An 18,089-nucleotide genomic window follows, 5' to 3' on the forward strand; every position below is an offset into this window, starting at 1 on the left:
ATTTAAAAAAAATTTTTTTAAATGTTTATTTATTTTCGAAGGAGAGAAAGACAGAGCGTGAGCAGGGGTATGGCTCAAACTCACAAGCCGAGAGAGCATAACCTGAGCCAAAGTTGGACACTTAACCAACGAGTCACCCAGGCGCTCCTATTTGGTTATATTTTTTAAGTTGCCTTAAGTGAAAATTAAATTCTTATTTTAATTTCCCTAATAGTGAAGATTGTCTAAAACCAAGAAAAAATTAACTTTAAAAGTATTTAAAGAAATTTGAGTTATCAATTGTACCAAAGCTGGTTGTTGTCTTAAGTAAGCAACTAAGTATTTGGTGGTTTATTATGAACCAACAGAAATCTAATGCAGTCTAATAGACCTCAATTCTGATCTCAAGTAAAACCAACTCTTAGATGTTAAACAAAAATGTTTATGATGATGATAGCAGCTAGCACTTACTATATGCCAGACTCTTTACTAAACCTTCATATTAATTCTCATTTGCTCTTCAAAAAATTGTGGTGAAACACAGAAAAGGGACATGCCCAATGTCACATAGCTGGTGATGGGACTGAGACCCAAATGTTAGTTATCTGACTGCAAAACTGAAGTTCTTAACTACTACACTGTTCCTGTTATCTGAGAATGGCAATAATGCCTTACATTTCTTTGGGCCTAAGGTATAAATAACTACATAGTTTATAAATATATAAATCTGCATAAGTATAATAAATATGCATAATATATAAATCTGCCAAGTGTTGAGAAGGGCAGTACAGCAGAACTAGCTCTGATGCACACAACTAAACAGAAGAGAGAGTATATTTAATTAGTAAGACCAGAAATTTGTCCCTAAAATAGTTCTATCAGGTAAGATTCTTTCTTTATATATGTTTTTTAAATGTTTAGTTTTGAGAGAGAGAGAGAAAGAGAAACAGAGAGAGACAGAGTGAGCGCGGGGGAGGGGGAGAGAGAGGGAGACCCAGGATCTAAAGCAGGCTTCAGGCTCTGAGCTGTCAGCACAGAGCCCAAGGCAGGGCTCGAAACCATGAAGATCCTGACCCGAGCCAAAGCTGGATGCTTAACTATCAGGTAAGATTCTTACTACCGCTTTCAGTTCTCACATCTTTATACTGATGAAATTAATGTGTACCGCAAGTTTTATTAATTAAAATGTTTTACATTGATTCCCACATCGGCATACTTAAATCTGTTAATGACACACAACATTCTACTGTCCTCATGATGATATTGTTAAAGGCCTTAGGGTCAAGAAAAGATCTGGGTCCCTTACAAGTGCCTGACCCTCCATTTGCTCTTCTGTAAAAATGACAATACTGTCTATTTCCTAAGGTTACTGCTAGGAAAAAAATTGAAAAAAATGAATGATTACAAAAATGCCAACAACAGTATAAGAACTTATGTCCTTCACTACTTTAATTGTGGATTTGTCAATTATTTATCCTTTATCATTATTACAAACAGCACATTAACCCCTTTGAACTTTTTCCCTTTTGAATTATTTCCTTGCAGTAAATCTTATTAAAGGTTATGATACATTTTGGTGACTCCTATAAGCAGAATGCACTTCAGAAATGGTTAAGTTACAATACAATCAAAATTGTACCTGTTTCGACTCTTAACTATAGAGAACAAACTGATGGTTACCAAAGGGGAGGTGGATGGGGGGATGGGTGAAATAGGTGATGAGGATTAAGGAGTGCACTTGTCTTTTGAGCACTGGGTGATGTATGGAAGTGTTGAATCACTGTATTGTACATCTGAAACTAATAGAACACTGTATTTTAACTAACTGGAATTAAAATAAAAAGTTAGGGGCGGCTGGGTGGCTCAGTTGGTTAAGCATCCAACTTCAGCTCAGGTCATGGTTTTCCGGTTGGTGGGTTTGAGCCCTGCATCAGGCTCTGTGCTGACAGCTCAGACCCTATAGCCTGCTTCAGATTCTGTCTCCCTCTCTATCTGTCCCTCCCCAGCTTGTGCTCTCTCCCAAAAATTAACTTAACGGGCACCTGGGTGGCTCAGTTGGTTAAGCATCCAACTCCAGCTCAGGTCATGATCTTGTGGTTCATGAGTTTAAGCCCCACATCAGGCTCTGTACTGACAGCTCAGAGACTGTAGCCTGCTTCAGATTCTGTGTCTCCCTCTCTCTCTGCCCCTCCCCTGCTCGTGCTCTGTCTCTCTCTCTCTCTCTCTCTCTCTCTCTCTCTCAAAAATGAATAAAGATGAAAAAATAATAAACTTTAAAAAATTATATAAAAAATAAAAACTTAAAAAACCCATATTTCTCAACAGTTTTGATTTTATATTTAAATTGTAATATTTATATAAATATTACATATTAATCTTACAAGTGAACTATTGTATTGTAATTTGAAGTGCTGCATATTGAAATACTGTATTATTAAAGTCAAATATACATGCATTTTACCAATATACTTTTAGCTGTCAATGACTAAAATTGTACCTATTTCTTCTCAGCAATACATTATATTAAATCATTTTATTTTTCTGAGTGTAATGGAGAGGTTATATCTTACAGTTATATTTTATTTCAGAGAATCAGTGTAGCACAGTGAGTAAGAATGCAGACTTACCCTCTTTATGTCTCAATTTTCTCATTTATAAAATTGAGATGTTAATACTGACATCTCATAACCTTGTTATAAGGATTAAATGAGTTACTATATGTAAAGTGCTTAGCCTGTAACATAGTAAGTGTTATGTAAGTATTATTATTTCTTTGATTGTCTCAGGAGCACTTGATCTTAGGAAGTCACACAAAGGGTCAAGAGGGTGGGCTCTAGAAATGGAGAGAGGTGAGCTGAACCAGACTCTGTCAAATACTGGCTGTGTGGCCGTGACACAATTATCTAACCTCTATAAACTAGTAACAACTAATATGGGAACAATAATATTCAGAGACAATCTATAAAGGGCTTAACATTATAGAGTTAATCACACCCAGTATTATTATCTTTTTGAACAACATATTTGCACTATCCAGTCAATGGAAACCAAGTATCTTACAGATCTATATATATTTGGGTACCAAGTATTTAATATTATGTATATTAACCAACACATTTATCTGTTTTTGTCTTTTTATACTAAATTTATCAATCTTGTAAGGGATACTTTTCTTTTATAAATAGCAAATAATCTTCTTACCAGAGTTAAGACAAGTATTCTAGGTTTTTCCTATGTGTAAATTTTTAGTTCTCCCAAAGTTTGCTGTAGCACACCATAAGACAGGTATATCTTTTATTTTGCCCTATACTTATAATCATTTCTCCTAATTGTATTTAATACATGTCATCTCTTTCCTTTTCTGGTTCTTCTACCTGGCTTGCTTTGCTGATCCACCAGCTGCCTTTCAACCCTCAGCCTACTGAACCTGTAGAGCACCAGACAATGAAGACAAAAACCACAAGATCAAAAAGAAATAGTTCATCAGCTCTAGAATAGAATACCGATGTGAATTTCACCTTTCAGCCACTCACTTTTCTTAACATTAATTTTCTCTCCTTGAAAGTGTTCTTCAGGATAATGTTAACCTTCATAAGGCATTACACTGGTGCTTTATAAACTGTAGGATAGTGTTTCCCAAGTTGTTCTCAGAAAATTAGTGCTATATATCACTCTTCCGAAAGGATTTGGAGATTAAATAAGTTTGGGAAATATTGCATATAATATATTTGAGTTTTAGTGACTCAGAAAGCCCACTGGTAATGAAATTAAAGTATTGGCATTATTAAACTTTAGTTATCCTCAAATTTCTCAAAGGTTTTTAACTACAGACCACAACTCTCTGTTTTTTGAGTCACATCTATTATTTAACCCACAGAGCTGCTTTTCCATGACACAGACTGCTATGATGTTCTAGGAAAACATGCAGATGTCTTTTAAAGTAATAATCGAAGTATCTGGGGCCCTCTGTAGGTTCTCACTCTACTTCCCATGGAAGCTTGCACAGTTCTTAAATCTCTCAAAACTTCCACTGGAAAAATAATTTTTAATTTCAAAAAATGAATTCTGAACTATACACCTAGAAAAATGGTATAAAAGATGCATATGTTAGGGCACCTGGGTGGCTCAGCGTCTGACTTTGGCTCAAGTCATGATCTCATGGTTATGGGTTCAAGCCCCACACTGGGCTCTCTGCTGTCAGCGCTGAGACTGCTTCAGATCCTCTGTCTCCTCCTCTGCCCCTCCCTAGCTCATGTACTCACTCTCTCTTTCTCTCTCTCTCAAAGATAAACATTAAAAAAAAAAAAAAGATTATTTCCACATAGACCTAGCAGCTCTTAATATTTTGCCATAAACACTTCTATTAAAAAAGAAATAAACTGTTATAGAAAAAAGTGAACTGAACAAAAACTAACCCCAGATGTGTTTGTCACAAATGGAAAATTAGGGATAGTTTTACAACTTTAGGAAAACATATTTGTTGCTTTATGTGCTTTGTCAGTTAATCAAAATTAGGAGAGAATCATGGGTGGTAAGTTTTATACACCATAAGGCAATACATAACTTTTTTTAAAAAGTTTATTTATCTTTGAGAGAGACAGAGACAGAATGCAAGTGAGTTAGGGGCAGAGAGAGAGGGAGACACAGAATCTGAAGCAGGATCCAGGCTCTGAGCTGTCAGCACAGAGCCCAATGCAGGGCTCAAACTCACAAGCTGTGAGATCATGACCTGAGCCGAAGTCGGATGCTCAACCGACTGAGCTATTGATTAGATTTTTAATAACATACCCAACTTATTTTCAGTTAATCATACTCATTCTGCCTGTTTTGTAATGACTTAACTGATTTTTGAATTTTGATTACAGCTCTCAAATCTTGTCTGATGCCAAATTAGACGTAACAGATTATTTTCAATCATCAATTTATATACAAATACTTCTGGAATCTCCTATGGGATTCTTAAAAACAGCTTTAAGATATATTTCTAAGTGAATTCTGAGTGATTTCTCAGATATTTCTTTAAAAAAATTTTTTAAACCATTTCAGAATCAGAAAAAACATCTAAACAAATAATTTTTCAAATTAAACAAACAGCATAAATTGTGTATTCAATAAACTTATACAGTTCTTAGTTTCTTAAAATAAATTAATGGGAGTTTTGTCTAATTTTTCAACTTTCATTTTATATACTAAAGATTATACTTAAAAATATACACACTTTTCAGAAGTTATTAGCTTAGAAATTGGACAAAACTCATAACAAAAACAAGACAGTTATGAGGTGACAAGGATGGACAAGAGATACCATAATGTGAATTCTGGCTAGAAATTTTATTACCAAGTAACACACAAAGCTTAAAATTCACCACATATTGTGCCAGTATGAAAGAATTGTAAACACACTGTTAACTAAAAATGGTTAACCATGTAGAAAAACATGGTATAATCTCTGTATGTTTTTCAAAGAAGATAAACCAAAAGTAATGTTTTAAGAGGTTGATATAACACCATTTCAGAGCAGCTGTGACCCCAACAAATGTTTTCCTCTTGAAATAACTCACTGGTCTCCTTGTATGTCATGCTTTTCCACAGTTTCAAGCACTGGCTCATACTGTTCCCTTAGGAAAGGTCTTTCTCTTTATTTTCTGCCTATGAAATCCTACACACCCCTGACAGTCCAGTTCAAATGCTAACTGCTTATACTATATCGTCTCCTGATCCCCTCAATCATACCACCAAAAGTAATTTATCATCTCTCTTTTAAACAGAAGCACATTATTTAAACATCTGTGTGGAAATTATAAGATGAAGCAGAATTAAATATTTATAATCTACTTACCCACCAGACTCTAGTGACTTTGAAAGCACTTACGATTCCATTTTCTTAAAAAAGTGACTTGCACAAGGAAGTCACCAAATTCACTAATTGTGTCATTTCATTCCTATTGCCCTATTTTGAGGTTTTAAGTTAAAATTACTCTTTTTTATAATATATCATGATTGTTTAAAATTTATTTTTTTCAAAAATATAGTTGACATATAATGTTACATTAGTTTCAGCTGTACAAAATAGTTATTTGACATTTAAATACACTACAAAACGCTCACAATGATATTTAGATACCATCTGTCACCAAAGTTATTAAAATATTATGGACTGTATTCCCTATGCTGTACTTTACATTCTCATGACTTATTTTTTTAACTAGAAGTCTGTACCTCTTAGTCCCCTTCACCTGTTTCCTCCATCCCTCTCTGGCAACCACCAATTTGTTTTCTGTAAGTCTGTTTCTGTTTCGTTTATTCATTTATTTAGTTTTTTAGATTCCATGTAGAAGTGAAAACATGTAGTACTTGTCTTTCTCTGACTTGTTTCACTTAGCATAATACCCCTTAGGTCTATCCATGTCACCAAAAATATAAAGATTTCATTGTTTTTTTATGGCTGAGTGATATTCCTCTGTGTGTGTGGTGTGTGTGTACACGCACGGGCACCACATCCTCCTATCAATTCATGTATCAACGAACACTAAGGTTGCTTCCTTATCTTGGTTATTGCAAATAATGCTGCAGTTAGTAGACAGGAGTGCACATACATTTTCAAACTACTTTTTTTTTTTTTTCAGGTAAATGACCCGAAGTGGAATTGCTGGGTCATATGGTAGTTCTAGTTTTAATTTTTTGAGAAACCTCCACACTCTTTTACATAGTGACTGCATCAATTTACATTCCCAACAACAGCATACCAGGGTTGCCTTTTCTCCACATCCTCACCAACACTTACTATGTCTTGTCTTTTTTTTTAAGTAGGTTTCATGTCCAGTGTGGCGCCCAATGTGGGGCTTGAACTCACAACCCTGAGATCAAGACCTGAGCTAAGATACAGTGGGATACTTAACTGACTGAGCCACCCAGGTACCCCACTTGTCTTTTTGATAACAGACATTCTGACTGGTGTGAGATGATATCATCTCACTATGGTTTTGATTTGCATTTCCCTGATGCTGAACATCTTTTCATGTGTCTGTTGACCATGTATATGTCTTCTTTGGAAAAATGTCTGTTCCCGTTCTCAGCCTGCTTTTTAATTGGATTTTTTTTTTTTTTTGGTGTTGAGTTATACTAAGTCCCATATATATTTTGGATATTAATCCCTTATCAGATAGATCATTTGCAAGTATCTTCTCCAGTTCAGAAGGCTGTCTTTTCATTCTGTGAATGGTTTCCTCCACTATGCAAAAGCTTTTTAGTTTTGATGTAGTCTCAATTGTTTATTTTTGCTTTTGTTACCCTTGCCTGAGGATGCATATTCAAAAACATATTGGTCAGACTATTATCCAGGAGTTTATTCTTTTCGTTTTATGATTTCAGGTCTTACATTTAAGTCTTTAATCCATTCTGAATTTATTTGTTTTATATGGTATAGTAAACTGGTCCAATTTTCCAAGCACCATTCATTGAAGAGACTGTCATTTCCACCATTATATATTCTTGCCTCCTCTGTCACAGATTAATTGACTATGTAAATGTGGGTTTATTTCTGAGCTCTCTATTCTGTTCCATTGATCTGTGTGTCTATTTTTGTGCCAATACCAGTCTGTTTTGATAACAACAGTTTTGTAATCAAGTTTGAAATCTTTTAGAGTACAGGTCTTTCACCTCTTTGGTTAAGTTTATTCCTAAATATTTTATTGGTTTTGGTGCAACTGCAAATGGGACTGTTTTCTTAATTTCACTTTGTGCTTGTTCATTATTGTGTTGTTGATCTCTGATTCATTTTTATGTCTGTGTTAAGATGTCTTACACTTTTTTTTAATTTTTAATTTCCACATTTTTTTTTTGTTTTTATCTCCATTTTTTTCTCAAGTCCAGTGAGTATCTTTATGATCATTACTTTAAATTTTCTATCAGGCATATTACTTACATCCATTTCACTTAGGCCTCTTGCTGTGGTTTAGTCCCGTTCTTTCATTTGAGACATATTTCTCTATCTCCTCATTTTGTCTCTTTGTCTGTTTCTTTGTGTTAGGAAAGGCAGCTACTTCTCTTGCTCTTGACGATAACAGTCTTATAAAGAAGAGGTGATATAGTGTCTTGTGTCCCCTGTTCTCCAGGGCCTGGCACTCAGGGAGTGTGTCCTATGTGTGTTGCATGTGCTCTGCTGTTGAGTGTTAGTTTGCTTTTTTTTGTTTTGTTTTGTTTTGTTTTGTTTTGTTTTGTTTTACTTCAGTCCAGTTGTCTGTAGAGACTCTTTGCCTACTGTGTGCAGTGTTTGGTCCCCAGCGGGGGTGGGGAGCATTTTAACGTGTGCAGTGGTTTGCGTGAGAAACGAGACCTGCCCCTGCCACCAGTGGAACTGAGGTCCTTCAGACATGTAGGTTAGGAGATGTGTTGGCAGGGTTTGTACTGGTCTTCTGGGGGGAGGGACTGCAGCAAACTAAGGCAAGTGTGACTCGGAAGAGTGGATCCACCAAAGTGGGAGGCCACAGGCTTGGTGTAACAAGTTAGGTAAAAAGTGTCGGCACTGCACTGGTTTTGGCAGATGGCTGTTTTGTTTTTTTTTTATGCAGGAGGGAAATGTGCCTGCCAGCTTCTTTGCTCCTGGAGAGGTCTCCCCATGATCCCCGTCTCTCCAAGCCATACTTGAAGATGAGCAAATCACTCTCCCTCCCATCTGCCCCTGGAGTTTTTCAAACTGATGGTTCTATGCTGTTATTTACACCAGCTGTCTGTCCTGCTGTCACGTTAATGGTAGACTCTACTTCCTAATGCCCTCAAGGCTCCCCCAGAGCTGAGATACTGATTTTTAAAATTCCAGGTGTTAAAGGGCACCTGGGTGACTCAGTCAGTTAAGCAGCTGACTCTTGACTTCAGCTCAGGTCATTATCTCAAGGTTCGTGAGTTCAAGCCCCTCAGTGGGCTCTGTGCTGACAGGGCGGAGCCTGCTTGGGTCTCTCTCTCTCTCTCTCTCTCTCTCTCTCTCTCTCTCTGCCCCTCCCCAGCTTGTTCTCTCTCTCAAAAAATTAAATTAAATTAAACTAAATTAAACTAAATGAAAATGAAAATTATAGGTGGTAAGTCTCACTGGTTGTAAGAAGTCACGAAGTTTGGCCCCTCTTGCTTTCAAAGGCAAATGTAATGGGGATTCATCCTTCCCATTCGTGGGCTCCTCAGTGTGAAAGTCTGTTTTCAACCTTCTCTGTACCACTGGCTCCCTCCCCACTATAGACAGCCATGGTCTGCTTTGCTCCCAGACCATGTCTTTGCCCTTCCTACCTTTTTCAATGTGGCCTCTTTTCTACCTTTAGTTGTGGAGTTTGTTCTGCCAGTCTTCAAATCATTTTATGGGTTATTTACGCTGATGTGTTCTCCAGTTGTATCTAGGGGATGAGGCGAGCTTAGGGTCCCCCTACTCTTCCATCTTCCCAGTCGACCCTCTAATTTTTGACATTTTAATTATTACGTTTCTTGGTGTGGATTCCTTTGGGTTCCTCTTGTTTGTGCTTCCTGGACCTGGATGTCTATTTCCCGCCCCAGGTTAGGAAAGTTTTCAGCTATTATTTTTCAAGTAAGTTCTTTATCCCTTTCTCTCTCTTCTCCTTTAGGACCCCTATAATGAAGAATTATTAGTATGCTTAATGTTGTCCTAGAGGTCACTTAACCTATCTCACTTTTCTATGGTCTTTTCTCTCTTTGCTGTTCAGCCTGATTTCCACTACTCTGTCTCCCAGATTGAAGAGCCACCCAGGCACCCTGTTCTTCTGCATCCTCTAATCTGCTGTTGACTTCTCTAGTGTGTTTGTTCTCCCAAGTTCAGGAGTCCTCTTTATGACCGTTATTTTAAACTCTATCAGGTAGATTATCTATTTTGTTTAGATCTTTTTCTGAGGTTTTGTCTTGTTCTTTCATTTTGAACATATTCCTCTGTCTCCTCATTTTGTCTGTGTTTCTATGCATTAGGTAGATTAGTATATCTCCTGATCTTGAAAGTAATGGCTTTACATAGAAAACATCCTGGAGGGTCCAGAATCACAGTGTACTCTGATCACCAGAACTCAACCCTCAAGCAGTGTATCCTTGTGGGCTATGTGCACCTACCTGTTGTGACTGGGCTGCAAATGCTGTGCCAGTTGGTGGGTTGAGGTGACCACTGAACCAGCTGCCCACCAATGCCCAGCCATGACTACTATGGACGTACTGGTGGGAGGGTCTGGCCCTGGCACAGCTGGATGAGGGGACCAGCTGTCGATTACTGCAGGTGTGCTGGTTGGTGGGGCCAACCACTAGTGTGAAGAAGGGCAGGAGGCGCTTTAAAAATGTGCCTGCTCGGGCAAGTGCTTTGGGATGGGCATGTTCACAGGGGAACACTGGTAGAGAGCAAGCAGTGCCATTAAGGTAGATAGGGAGTGTCAAAAGGCATGCCAGCATCATGCCTTGCTAGACTGAGGAGGGCAATAAAAATGGCACCTGCCAGCACTCTGTTCCTAGAGAAAGTTCCTATAGATCCCTATCCCTCCAAGCACATGCCCTATAATTAGTCAATAAATCTCCTTCACTTATGGCCCAGGTGCTTTTCAAACTGTTTCCCCATGCTTTGTCTACATGAGACTGTGCATGGGCACTTTAAGAGCAGAGTCTCCATTTCCTACAGCCCTCCAGCTCTCTTAGAGTTATGACCCACTGTTTTTCAAAGCCAGACATTATTGGGCTCATCTTCCCAGTGCAGATCCTTAGGGTGGGGTGCCCAATGTAGGGCTCGAACCCCTCACTCCTAGAGAGGTCTCTGCACCTGTGATGTCCTTCCTGATTCTTGACCACCACAGCATGTATTTGGTTCTTAAACAGACCATGTCTCTGTCCCTCCTACCCTTCTTGATGTGACTTTTTCCTTGTGTCTTTAGCTGTGGAATAGCTGTTCTCCCTAGTCTTCAGGCCATTTGCAGAAAGAATTGCTCTATATGTAGTTGCAGCTTTGCCGTGTCCCTGAGAGGAGGTAAGCTCAGGATCTTTCTAGTCCTGGACTCTATCAAGGTTGCTTTAAAATCTTCTCAGGCAAGCCATGACCCATGTTGCTGTTTTACTTGTTTTAAATGATCACATTCATTTCAAGTGTTTTTTCACCTTTCCTACCAGTTTCTCAACTTAAACTATAGTTGAATTCTCATTGGTATTATTACACTACGTCACTTGGAGTATCTTATAGTTTTTAAAATATTTATAAGGAAGAATAAAAGTCCCTTATTTATGTCATTTAACTTCATCTATAATCTTTATTACCCTGTTCATTCATCCATTATTTACCATATCTTTATGCCCTATTATATTTCACAAAGGGTTTACAGACACCGTACTAGACTTATATCCATATTTTACACTTTTTGTTTTGTTTATATTAATAAGTCTTTTTAAAAAATATATTATTGCTATTTGTTAGTGATACTCATAGTAGTCATACTATAGCCATAGATAGTCATAGATGGTAATGATAGTTATTGAAAGTCAATAGACTTTGTGAATTTTCTTTGATTTTCTGAAACAAATTCTATCAGGCTGCTATAGCAAATACCACAGACTGTGTAGCTTATATATAACAGATATTTTATTGCTTACAGTTCTGGAGGTGGAGAAATACAACACAAAGTTGCCAGTATGATCACTTTCTGGTGAAGACCCTCTCCCTGGTTCACAGCCTACAACTTCTTTTTCACTGTGTCCTCAACATGATGTAAGGGGCTAAAGAGAGAGATCTCTATGGAGTATCTTTTATAAGGGCACTAATTCCATTCATAAGGGCTCTACCCTCATGATCTAATAAGCACCTCTTAAAGACCCCAACTATTAACAGCATCAACTCTGGGGGTTAGTATTTCACCATATGAATTTCTAGGGGACACAAATATTCAGATCATAGCACATTATATTCAATTTATTTCTTAGCTAGTCTTATTGGATGGCCTTGATTTATAGAGAGTATCCACAAATTTAATAGTTTTTTATTAATAGTTTAAGACTATTAATAGTTTTCTGTATTCCTTTCCAATATTCATTTCTTTCCTTTTTTTTAATGGATCGTTGAAGACTGTCAGCATGTCCAATATTGAATTCCACAGAAGGTGACAGAGAGTACCCATTCTCTCTTGTTTTATCTCTATTGCATTAGTTTTATCAGTGATCATTTTATCAAATGATGTTGTAATGTATGTTGGTATGTGGTGAACTTTATTTTGAGCTAATATACCCTTCTCATAAATGACCTTTCAAACCGTTGCCAATGTGTTTAACTATGAGAACCATAAACATAAGGAAAAAATAATTAAGAAGATAGTTATAGTTTCATATTGTTGTTGTTGTAAAAGTCCATAATCAGGTGTAACTAAATCATACACACTTTCAGATAAAGTAGTAAAATTAAGTTATTGCCATTTCCCACTGAAAAAAAAAAACCCTACACTGAGTTACATAATTTAACAAACAGGAAAGATAAAAGGATGCATACTTAATGTCTGACTATATTGGTATGGCTTACTTTAACAAGAAATCACCTGTTTAGTAATCCAAAAACATAACTCCTTACAGCTATATATCAAAACTATATTTAAAATGGTCAACTTTGATTGAAACATTATTTTTAATCCATTAATTTCCTATTCACTATTATACATCAAGCACTATGCTAGTTGCAGGGGGATACAGTAGTAAACAAGGCAATTTTTCTTCAGTCAACTTACAAACTAGTGTAGGGATTGACAAAATTTTGCTGTAGAGGGCCACATAATAATATAAGCATCTAGGGGGCCATATAGTCTCTGTTGTCAACTACTCACCTCTGTTGTTATAAGACAAAAACAGTCATAGACAACGGGTAAAAAGTGAGCATGCATGTGTTTAAATAAAACTTTATTTACACATCAGGTGGTGGGGCCAGATCTGATCACTAGGCTATAGTCTGCCAACACATGCTCCAGTAAAAAATAACATATTAGGAATTTCAATACTTTATGGTGAATACAATAATATTACCATGGGAACATGATCTAAAAGAATCAACAAAGTCTTCTGGGAGGGGGCAACAATCCAACTGACTAATCCATTTTCTCAAATTTAGCGAATAAAAGCTTACTATAATGTGCCACCATTATAAAATCTCATTCTAAAAATGGAAAACATATTTGACTATGTAAGAGTTGCTTCATTATATAGTATTCTCTTCTACTTGTTTATGAAAAATTATACCATAAGCACATTTGAAAGCTTACCTTGAGTGACTGTTTTGAGAACAATTAAAGTTGATAAAAATCTCAATGGTAAATTGGAGCTCTTAAAGAAAGCAGCTGTCTTTGGTTTATTCTCCACTGAATGGTCTAAAGAATTATCCTGAATTCCCTTAGTTACTACTCCTTTGAATATGTCTTCACCCAGTCTCCTCAATGTTGATGTCATAGTTGAATGCTGTTAAAAATATGTATTATCTTAGTATATTTGTCTATATCCATAATATATTTCAAATACTACAATCAAATATAGAAACAAGAAAAAGTCAGATTTTTTCTAATTAAAAAATGGGTTAGAAATATACAAGATTAAAAAGTAGTAATTTTATAATCAACTTTTAAAAATTATTTCTGATTACTTTTCTAAAAGAATGAGCAGTCTGGAGCACCTGGATGGCTCAGTCAGTTGAGCGTCCAACTCTTGATTTTGGTTGAGGTCGTGATCTCACAATTCATGAGATAGAGCTCCACACATCAGGCTCCGTGCTGCCAGTGCAGTGCCTGCTTGGGATTCTTTCTCTCCCTTTCTCTCTGCCTATCCTCCCACTCACACACACATGCACTCTCTCTCTCAAAATAAATAAACATTCGAAAATAGAAATAAGCAGTCTACAAGAATTAAGAAATTGGAAATGGTACTTTTCTATGAAAAAAATTAGGAGAACTGAGAATTTGAAAATGTTTAAGAACATAGTATGATATGTTTCTGGCACAGAGAAATCAACTGAGCAGAGAGGTAGACAACTATAGGTTCTTCACTCCTCCAACATTACTGATAAATAGCTTATCGGGTGTGTATCTTACAGTGTTAGCTTATAAAGTGATCATCTAGGGCCTCACTGCTTTACAACTCAGTATGATTATAGCCATCACAGTGATTTTGATAACTTTTTTAACAATTGCAGAATAAAATACATGGTTAGAATCATGGATGATTCTCATGGTGAATAAACTAAAGACAATGGGCAAAACAGACATACTGGCATAAAAATATTTCTAAAATAACATAAGCTTTTATGATATTCGACATATATATTAAGAACCAAATAAAGGAAAACCATTTCACACTGCTGATGAGGGTACATACCCACACTTTGAAATAAATATGGGTAACAAGTATTTGTTTAGAATTTCTACATATTAAAATTAAAGAGGTATATGGAGGTTTTATGGGTATCAAAAAACACAATGATTGGGTGGTGAATGGCGTTAACAGATGCAATCTAATTTATTTAAATATATGGTCAGTAAATTCTAAATCAAAAAAAGGAACCCTCATACACTGTGGATAGGAATGTAAACTGGTATAGCTACAGTGGAAAATAGTAGGGACGTTTTTCAAAAAATTAAAAATAGAAATACCGTATGATCCAGCAATTCTGCTATCAGTTATTTACCCAAAGAAAACAAAAACATTAACTCAAAAAGGTATGTGCACTCCTCTGTTTATTGCAGCATTATTTATAATAGCCAAGATATGGAAGCAACCTAAGTGTCCATCAACAGACAACTGGATAAAAAAGATGTGGCATACACACACACACATACATACACACACACACACACACACACACACACACACACACACACACACACACACAGTCATAAAAACAGATGAGATTTTGTCATTTGTGACAACATGGATAGACCTAGAGAATATTATGCTAAGTGAAATAATACTGAGAAACACAAATACCATCTGATTTCATTCATAATGTAGAATCAAAAACAAACAAACAAAAAGAATCAACCTTCAAATACAGAGAACAAATTGATGGTTGCTGGAGGGAAGGACAAAATGGGTAAAGGAAGTGGGAGATATAAACTTCCAGTTATGGAAGGAATAAGTCCTAGGAACAAAAAACACAGCACTGGAATATAGTCAATGATACTGTAGTAGTGTTATATGGTGACAGTAGGTAGCTAATATTTGTTGTAGAGCATAGAATAACGTATATAAAAGTTGAATCACTATGTTGTATATCCAAAACTAATATAAGACTGTGTGTCAATTGCAGTCAAATGAAAAACAATTTTAAATAAGCTTTTAATAACATTAGGAAAAGATAATACATATATGTTTTAAAACCTTGGTATAAAAATAGGAGAAAATATTAGAAATTCTAGAAGTTTCTTGATGCCTCATATTTCCCAGACTTGCAGCTGAAAGAGCTGGCAACCTGGAAACTGCAGACAAAAAAGCCCCAACATAAGCCTGCTCTCTCTAGCCAAAGGGCTAAGAAAAGAGCAGCCTTGCAAGACAAGAAATTTTTAGACAAAACCACAATTCAGCCAAACACCAGAGAAAAATCTGTGGTCCAATATCCACTTAGATGAACAAAATTTCAAGGACAGCCTACACTTTCCAGGAAAGCCTAAAACCAGGCAGTAACAAAGTGTCCAGGAAGGCCATGTGAGGGGTAGTAATGAGGCACTCCCATCCCTCCCAGTTAGGGAGGTATCTCAGTGAAGGCCTAATGGGGAATCAGAACTCCTACTTAAGTTGGCAATAAAGCGGAGCCACCCTGTATTTCCTCTCTGCAAGAGCAGTGTCAAAGCCAGATAAACAGAGATCCAAAGTTTTATAATACCAAAATGTCCAGTTTTCAATAAAAAAATCACTAATCACACCAAGAACCAGGAAGATCTTAAACGGAATGAAAATCAGTAATTGGCAATACCAATAGCACAAAGATGTTAGAATTATCTGACAAACAGGGGCAGTTGGGTGGCTCAGTTGGTTAAATGTCCAACTTCGGCTCAGGTCATGATCTCATGGTTCATGAGTTCAAACCCAGAGTTGGGCTCTATGCTAACAGCTCAAACCCTGGAGCCTGCTTCAGATTTTGTGTCTCCCTCTCTCTACCCCTCCCCTGCTCGTGCTCAGTCTCTCTCTCAAAAAAATAAACATTAAAAATTTTTTAAAAAATTATCTGACATTTTAAAGCAGCTGTGATAAAATTAGTAATTATGCATTTAAAAAAAAGAAAAATAGAAAACTTATCAAAGAAATAGAAATCCTTACCAGAGAAAATATAAAGAACCAAATGCAAATTTTATAACTGAAAATACATTAACCAAAATAAAAAACCAATAGGTTAAACAGCTGAATGGAGAACACAAGGAAATAATTGGTTAACTGGAAAATAAAACAACTGAATTTACCCAATCTGAACAACATAAAAAAAAAAAAAAAAAAAAAAAGAAAAACTGGAGGGAAAAATAAACAGAAATTAATTCAAGGAACTGAGGAACTAAAACAAAATATTTAACCATCATGTCAATCAGAATCCTGAAAAGAAAAAAAAAAAAAATCAGGGGGGACTGAAAAAATATTTGAAGAAATAATGTCTGAAAACTTCCCACATTTGGGGGCAAAAAAAAAATCTAGACACTGAAGAAAGTGACCAAACCCCAGAAAGGATAAATCCAAAGTAATCAAGCCAAATTAATCAAATCCAAAATACATCATAGCCAATTTATGAAAACTAAAGAGAAAGAAAAAAATTGAGAGCAGTAACAGAGAAATTAACATATATGAAGAAAACAATTCAAGTAATAGTGGATTTCTTATTGTAAAGCCATGAAAATTGGCTAAAAGAAATTAGCACATTTTTCAAGTATTACAAGAAAATAACTATCATCTCAAAACCCCATGCCCAGTGAAAATATCCTTCAGGAATGAAGAGGAAACTAGGACATTCTAAGATGAAGTAAAACTAAAACAATTTATTAACAGCAGACCTCTTCTAAAAGACTGCCTGAAAGAAGTTCTCAATGGTGAAATGAAATAATAAAAGAAGGAACCCTATAATATCTGGAAAGAAGAAAGAACACAGTAAGCAAAAAATATGGGCAAATTCTGAGTTTTATGTTTGACAGTAGAAGCAAAAATAATAACACTGTCTAATGTGATTCTAAATGTATGTAGAAGAAATAGTAGTATTATAGAGGGGGTTAATTAAGGGATGAAAAGGCAAGGTTTCTCTATTTTAGTCAAATTGACAAAATGAAAACACCAGTAGACTATGGTAAATTATTTATATACAATGTGCTACCTAGAAAAACTAATAAAAAAGCTATAAAAAGAGAAATACTCAAAATTCTATAAATGAACCAAAATGGAGTTTTAAAAAATGTTCAAGTAACCCATAGGAAAAAACCCAGAGAAATGGAAAAGAGAAATGAAAACAAACAGTAAACACAAAATAAAGTCAAAAAACTTAAACCCTAATATATCAATAACTACATTAAATATAAGTGGCCTAAATATACCAATTAGAACACAGAACTTGATAAAGTTGAGTAAAAAGAAAATCTAGCTATATGCTATCTATAAAAAACTCATTTCAAATATAACATTACAAGTAGGTCAAAATTAAAAAATAGAAAAGGACATTATAAATCTAAAGAAAGCAGAGTGGTTGGTCATATTAATATCAGAAAATAGATCTCAGAGCAAGGTTAATTACCAGGTACAGAGACATTACATAACGAAAAAAGAGTCAATCCACTAAAAAGACAAAACAAGCTTAAATTTATATGTGCAAAGCAAAAGAGTTGCAAAATATATGAGGCAAAAAAATGATAATACCAAATAGGACAAATATATAAATTCACAATTATAGCTGAAGACTTCACTGAACACTTGATACAACTGGACAGAATATTAACAAGGACCTAAACTAATTCTAAAATACTATCAACCAGTAGAATCAAATCCACATTTATAGAACACTCTACACAACAACAGCAGACTACATATCTTCAGCCAAACAACATCAACAATGCAACCAAACCAGAAAAAACAGAAAGGTAAAAGTGAGATCTATGACAAAC

General features: G+C 35.7%; 1 protein-coding gene across 10 annotated transcripts in view; it reads right to left on the minus strand.

Annotated features, from left to right (window-relative positions):
* Positions 1-18,089, minus strand: part of CCDC138 (coiled-coil domain containing 138) — a 134,290-nt gene that overhangs the window by 50,267 nt on the left and 65,934 nt on the right. For all 10 annotated transcript variants that reach the window (XM_042981051.1, XM_042981043.1, XM_042981046.1 and 7 more), the window contains one exon: positions 13,236-13,428. In XM_042981051.1, the coding sequence (XP_042836985.1) occupies positions 13,236-13,428 (193 nt within the window). The remainder of the gene's footprint in view (positions 1-13,235; positions 13,429-18,089) is intronic.

This window comes from Panthera tigris, chromosome A3, assembly GCF_018350195.1.
Source record: "Panthera tigris isolate Pti1 chromosome A3, P.tigris_Pti1_mat1.1, whole genome shotgun sequence".
NCBI lineage: Eukaryota > Metazoa > Chordata > Mammalia > Carnivora > Felidae > Panthera > Panthera tigris.